Below are 6763 nucleotides of genomic sequence, written 5' to 3' on the forward strand. Positions count from 1 at the left end.
ACGAAGTCGATACAAAGTCTACGCCAGATTCATCCTCTTCTTATTTTTCACTAAACGCAAGACAACCTTTTTATTAATTATCTTCCTTTTCCAACCGCAGGACTTTATGTAACAATAATTTTGTTTTTCTTTTCGTTTCGTGTTCGCGCAGAAGATTCACACTATCCGTACTCTCGGATAATTAATGTATTCCTTAATCGATGAAAAATACTCGTATCCGGACAAGCAGTACCTTGCTCGAGTACTTGCTGCGCATGGTACTACCATAATCTTGTACCGAACAATCTTATTACGATACTACTTTGTCATATAATTCTGCATTAAATCTCGGAAAAACCAAATGATGGTCGACATGTTTCTATTCAAATAATTCCAACAGTTGAAAGCTAGCCAATGTAAATTGAATTTCTTTCTCACCTTGAGAAATTCTTTATTGTTAGAGAATATTTTGTTTGCACGCTATATAGTCATAATTATATAAAAATAAAATTATGCAATTCTTGCGAACTTTTGGAGGACATTTAGACGTTTATAATTTTTGAAAACAAAATATTTGACAGGACAATGTTTAACAAACGAATCTATCCTTACGATAAAAACTAATAAATCAGGCGCGAAACAATAAATACCTTGAAAAACGTTGTTATATTATTCTGCACTTGAAATTATTGAAAAAGAAAATTTTTAATTTATATCTATTTTTTAATTTACATAGAACTAGTCATGACATATCTAAATTTTCAGGGATCAATTTTACTGATTTATATTGAATCTTTTTTGTACTAAATTTTATACGCAAACAAAAATGTGAAAAATCTGATTATCAGACTGTCTGATGAAATGCAAATTTAGCTGGAGGGATTGTATCAGTGTGAATCGTGTTCACCGAGCCGGACGACTAGAAAACAATAATATTAGAGTGCGTATGACCGGTCGAGAGCCTGACATTCGCGGAAAAACCAAAACTGTTAAGATGCAACGATAGTAAACAGTTGTTGTTGCGGGAAACTGCGGAGCGGTGGTTTCGCGTTCCCCGCGACGCGGTGTTACGTAATTATCTCGGAGCGGTGCACGTGTAAAGATCGATGGCTATAAAAGCGGTAACATGAAAGGATCGGAGCACAGTGCATCCGGAGAGACAAGAACTCTTCACGATGGCCGGAGAAACGTCCTGGCGTGTCAGTGCTTTGTGCATACTTTTATTCGTCTCGGCCCTGTCGGCTCTACCGGCGACGCCAGGTAAAAGGACAATCGACCCTTTTTCTTTCTGTTATTGTACAATTTTATTCGTCCTTCATCTCTCCACGCACAAATATATTCTTCCGCGTTATTGTAGAACTGCAAATCAATTTGTATACTTGTTTTCACTCGATTGCGAAGGAAATATTTTCTTGAAAAATATACCTGAACATTTATTTATCTTTATTTATATTTATTCTTGCATAGAAACTTTGAGCATAGTGTGAAATCTATGGTTTCCTTTTATAGTATTTTATGATATCTTACGGATACTTTGTCTTTGTTATTATACTTCAAATTTGCAATCTTAAATCTCAGCACAATAATTGTACTACATTACTAGTCATTGCTAGTCTACATTTAAGCTACATTATTATTTTATTTTATTTCTCTGTGTTACTTTAACTTGTGACTGTCTTTCTTTCATTTCTGCCTATATAATTTTAATATTATCACAGTTTAAAATTATTCTCTCTCAAACCCGTTAAGATTTAGAACAAAATCTAGTAAATATAAATATTGTTTACTTGTTTTAAATCGAAATCAAATTCTGCTCGTCTATTATAAGTTTTGCGAACATTGAACGAAAGGTTGACATATAATAAATATAAATGTTCATTCTCATGTAGAAATATGTTAACGACAAAGAAGGACCAAAGCGAGCTTATTGAGATTTCTCTGTTTTCGAATAACCTAGTAATTATGATTTGACTAAAATACAAGAAAATCATTTTTAGAACCAGAAGCAGAGTTGATTAGCGATGCGGGCGACACCACATTGTCGACTGAACTGAAGCCTCCGCCGCTACCGGATCAGGAGGATCACGAATATGTGCTCTTTGTTATAAATCTTTATGGAGTGGACAATTCCAGTGGCGAGCTTTCGGAAGAAACGATCGAAAATGAGGTCGCCGAAAAAGTGCCAGGACTGGGAGGTAACGCTTCGCTTTTTCGATAAAAATTACAATAACCAATAACAATAATTCTAATAATAACTATCGAATAATAAACATACTAATTGCATTTAAGGCGAATTCAGATGACACCGCACACCTTGTATCCTCCTATATCATCTTATATCACCTTTATATCCTCGCATATTTTCTTATATCTCCCTTATATCATACTCTTATGTCCTCCTACATTCTCTTATGTCCTCTTATACCGCCCTTATATCATGTTATATCTTTCTTATACATTCTTATATCTTCTTATACATTTTACGGTAATATTGTCAGTGAATTGACACCAGTTTAAATTCGAGCAGAGCCACTGGCCACCGTGCTTCTGTTGATCGAAGTCGACGACGATGGCGCCGAGACCGACGTGCCGGTGGACCTGGACGAGGTCGCCGACGACTTCGAGCACGGAGAGGGCTTCCACGTGGACAGGGTCAAGGATAACGGTCTAACGAGAGTTCTCCGAGTGAAGTTGGACAGGAGCGACATCGAAGGCCTCGCGCCGCCGAAGTCGAAGATGGAGAAGATGACGAAAGTCCGTAACAGGAGGTCGCCCTGTCTGAAGTGCAAGTTGAAGGGCGGTGGATATAACGGCGGCGGAGGCGGCGGAGGTGGGTTCGGAGGCGGATTCGGCGGTGGATTTGGAGGCGGTGGTGGCTTCGGAGGTGGACCCGGTGGAGGATGCGGTGGTGGAGGTTGTGGTGGCGGCGGATACCCAGGTGGCGGCTATCCGGGTGGCGGTTATCAAGGTGGCTATCCGGGTGGTGGCGGTTATCAAGGTGGCTATCCGGGTGGTGGCGGTGGCTACCCGAGTGGTGGAGGATGTGGAGGAGGAGGATGTGGCGGAGGTGGGTATACATAAACATGGAGGTAGTTACCGTAACGGTGGAGAATGAAATCGCTGTGGGCCACAGAGAGGACGCGTGGTCTTCATGGCTGGTGTTCTTGGGGAACTTAATTACTGATTAGACAGAAAAGGGATACACGTGGAAGGTATAAATTGTTTAAAACTGGTCAAATGACTTGAATTGTTTTCAATGTAGACAACGAAATATAGGGGACTCTAGCTTTTCAATTCGTTTATCTTAGTTAAGCATTGCAGGTATTATCTATATTTTAAAAAAGATTCAAGTTGTTTAATACAATTTTAAAAAAAGAAAGATACACCTTCTTAAAAGGTGGACACGTATAATTTTATCCTCCACTGTATCTTATCAAACTCATATCGGACAACGTTTCCCTAAATAATCGCGAAAATATTACCTAACCCGAAATTTACTGCAACTCAAAAATGCAGCAGACATTTTTAAAAATATTTTTGCGAATATTTCGGTAAGAACGAAAAATTGTTAAGAATGATGATAACATGTTTCGAGGTAATTACTTTCCCCTTTTCTGCATGATCACTAACTAATTCTTTGGGGAGCAAACTCGCATGTGTCCTGAGGTGGAGGGAAAAGAAACTACTTTCTGCATGATACCCTCGACAATTGTCCTTCATTTCTGCGCTCTCATCGACTGGCAATGATTAGACTGCGGATCGTCGACGTGGAAACGCGTAGTCTTTGGCAGCAATTTACGTGTGCTCTGAAATGTACGGTAAAAAAAGATAACTTTCTATACATTGACCTCGACGTCTGTTTCGTTTCGACTCGCATCGTTCAGTAGTGATTGGACAAAGGATTTTTATCCTTAGTGTAGAGAGATTACGTACATCGATGCAACAGATAGAGGTCAGACAGACGTTTCACATTTTACCTTCAGTCATTTCCGCGAGCTGAAAATAGTACGTTGATACTTTTAAATTGCTATTTTGAATTGCTTTATCGTTGCGAACGCTTAAAATCCGTGGTTTTTCTAGCGGCGATGTTTAATTTATGGTTCGGGCTGCAGTTTTTCAACACCGGCGACTTCAGACGTGCTAGCAGCACTTCGCATTGAGCATTCAAGTGTCATCAGTCTGAAGTGATTACGCTGTGGACGGGCTATTATGCCCGATAGTGTAGGTCAAGACTCTCTTTTCGAAACACAGGCCACGAGATGGTGTCGCATCTGTTCATTTCTGACTTGATCATGCTTTCTCAGTACATTGACTCGAGCAGTATATTGATTTACAAGCCTGTTTTCTCAGTATACTGATTTGCATGCATTTCGTTCAGTACCCTGTTTTACATAAACATATTACTGCATTTATTTTATATAAAAATTATATATGCATTGGCTTAAATAGAGCATCTGGTTATCGGAACGCACCCTTCCGATACCAGGATTGGCCCACAGAAATTGATGGCGCTAATGTACACAGATTGTTTTACTGGTTGATCAGTCCACAACAGTTCCTTGGCGTCAATAGAATAAACAAATTGCTGAAGCTTTCGCAGTAACATAATTCGCAGCAACATAATACCATAGGGCTTTATATTTTGCGCAGTAGTAGTCAACTGACAATGTCATTTTTCACACACATTACCAACTTCTTAATTCTACTGTAGAACCAGTCTATCCGGAGTTTGACTCTTTCAATTTTGACGGAATGAGAAACTCGTTAAAATACTACAAAGATCGCTTTGTAGGCTCGATATATGTACAGTCTCCTAGAAACACGTTAACACTGTGATTAGGAGCAACAATGTATCGACTGATGCAAATTGCATGGATATTCTTATTACTTTCCAAGCATGCGGTAGATCGATAATAACAACTCTGTTAAAATATTGAATTCTTGAAATATTCTTAAATTCTTAGTTTTACAATAGAGTAAGTCGACGACAAATAAAGATGACAATGTTACTGCACGGTGCCACCATCGGCACCGACAGTGTTAGTAATAGTGTGAGAAAATAGGATACATCTAGCTCTACGACTGCAGCAACGCATCGCTTCCGCTTCTGACTGCTAATTGGTTTTTATAGGAAAAACACAAACAGTTGGTGTTATACCTGTCGTTGTTATACCTGTTGCAGCGGGTTATCCATCGCATTATCCGACCGGAGGTGGTAGTAGCTGCAGCACTTGGTAAGTTCCTTGATTATCAAAGAAACCCGCTCAATTTTTTTATCAAACAATATAGATAAGTTTTAACTAGACCAACGTACATATATTGTTTTACAACAATGACAAAATTTAATCGATTTAAACATCGTAGAATTTCTACGACAATATAAATTCGAATAGACAAATAGAAGCATTTTTATAATATCGGAAACGGTAAAATAAAAAATCAGAATCCAGTCATTTCGACTGGTGACCTGAGAGCAACAATTTCCAAGGGTTCAGCTTGCAATGGCTGTTTCATTGTTATAATGTGTACTGGTAAGTCGATCGCAATTATTTTCATATCTATACAACAGTTGTAGTCCCGTGAAAGAAAATAATTAAACGGTAGTATGAACACCGTAAATTCAGCGTGTCGGTTTGCAATCGGCTCATTTCGACACTGTTTTAGCGGCGGTGGCGGCGGTCACGGCGGATACGGCGGTGGTGGCGGCGGAAATTCGTACGCGCAGGCCTCGGCGCAGGCCTCTGCTGGATCTCAATCTTGGTAAGTGTGAAGTTTCACTTAGCTGTTAACCAAGGTGGATGTCCATCGGTAGGATTTATCGCAGCCGTTAACGAAATAATTTTCCTCCAGGGGCAAGTAAACGAAACGGAACGGAACGCAGGAACGAAGGAGTTAGCAAACTTCATGCTGCCTGTAAGCGTACGAGCGCGGACACCTAACGGATACCTCAGATACGCGCATAAACGCTTAACAACATTAATTTTTGTACAATAAGACGTACGTCATCCTGATCACCCATTTCTCGAACGTGTGTAATCGAGCATGAAATAAATTAAGGAAACGACAGAGGCGGATTCCGTTCGGCTCCAATAAAACACCAGGATTTATCGCATTATCCGGCGGCAGGCGACTCGCAGGAAATAATCGCGGGTCGCGGCGACATAATTGATGCCCGTCGTTAGAGGGGAAGAAACGACGCGTTAACGAGCGTCGGTTTTGCATACCGTGCGCGTTCCGCGCCGGCTTTAACGGTCTAACTCGTCCCCGCGATCGATGATGTACACGCGTTTACGGATCGCAAAACAATCGATCACAAGTTACGCGATGATTTTTAACGCGACTCGGCCTTGGAGGGTTTACGTTCACGGTGATCCACGGGGAAGTCTAATGGAACATGACACTTGATTGTTCCTCGTCTAGCGGTAGCCGCGGACCTTGGATCTCTTATTGCTAATTAAACACGCGTCCGATTATTTATGCGGTAATCAGGGAAAAATGCGTAGCCGTAAGTGAATACAGCTGTTTACAGTTCCGTATCGATTTCTCGTTTATTTACTGTTGCATCAGTTACACGTGTTTTAGGGTAGATGTCCGCCGGTTACTTGTGCGCTTAAACTAACTGTTCGCAAGTTTCGTTAAATAAAGCTGTTTTCTCTACAGACTACATAAGCGTCGCATTATTCGTGCACATAGTAGCGTAGATCAGATAAATTAGCAATTGTTAAATGTAGAAGTCAATGCTCTGTTGTTCGTTGAAGAAAAGTTGTCCATTGAGATTATACGA

General features: G+C 40.2%; 1 protein-coding gene across 2 annotated transcripts; it reads left to right on the forward strand.

Annotated features, from left to right (window-relative positions):
• The first annotated feature begins 1080 nt into the window (after nt 1–1080).
• Nucleotides 1081–6045, forward strand: LOC144470674 (uncharacterized). Of its 2 annotated transcripts, none has more exons than XM_078182099.1 (6): nt 1081–1239; nt 1977–2174; nt 2507–3046; nt 5111–5213; nt 5644–5739; nt 5830–6045. In XM_078182099.1, the coding sequence occupies exons 1-6, from the start codon at nt 1155–1157 to the stop codon at nt 5837–5839; spliced, it is 1032 nt and encodes a 343-aa protein (XP_078038225.1). In that variant the 5' UTR covers nt 1081–1154; the 3' UTR covers nt 5840–6045. The 2 variants fall into 2 exon arrangements, with proteins under 2 accessions (XP_078038225.1, XP_078038226.1); XM_078182100.1 differs by having other exon boundaries at nt 5162–5213.
• Nucleotides 6046–6763: the final 718 nt, after the last annotated feature.

Source organism: Augochlora pura, chromosome 6 (assembly GCF_028453695.1).
Source record: "Augochlora pura isolate Apur16 chromosome 6, APUR_v2.2.1, whole genome shotgun sequence".
Lineage (NCBI taxonomy): Eukaryota > Metazoa > Arthropoda > Insecta > Hymenoptera > Halictidae > Augochlora > Augochlora pura.

What these genes read in the sequence shown, in the direction of transcription:
- LOC144470674 (XM_078182099.1), top strand. Translation starts at nt 1,155, where the DNA reads ATGGCCGGAGAAACGTCCTGGCGTGTCAGTGCTTTGTGCATACTTTTA. An exon ending in GGCTCTACCGGCGACGCCAG is followed by an intron (nt 1,240 to 1,976) that starts GTAAAAGGACAA and finishes AATCATTTTTAG; the next exon opens with AACCAGAAGCAGAGTTGATT. An exon ending in AGGAGGAGGATGTGGCGGAG is followed by an intron (nt 3,047 to 5,110) that starts GTGGGTATACAT and finishes TGGTTTTTATAG; the next exon opens with GAAAAACACAAACAGTTGGT.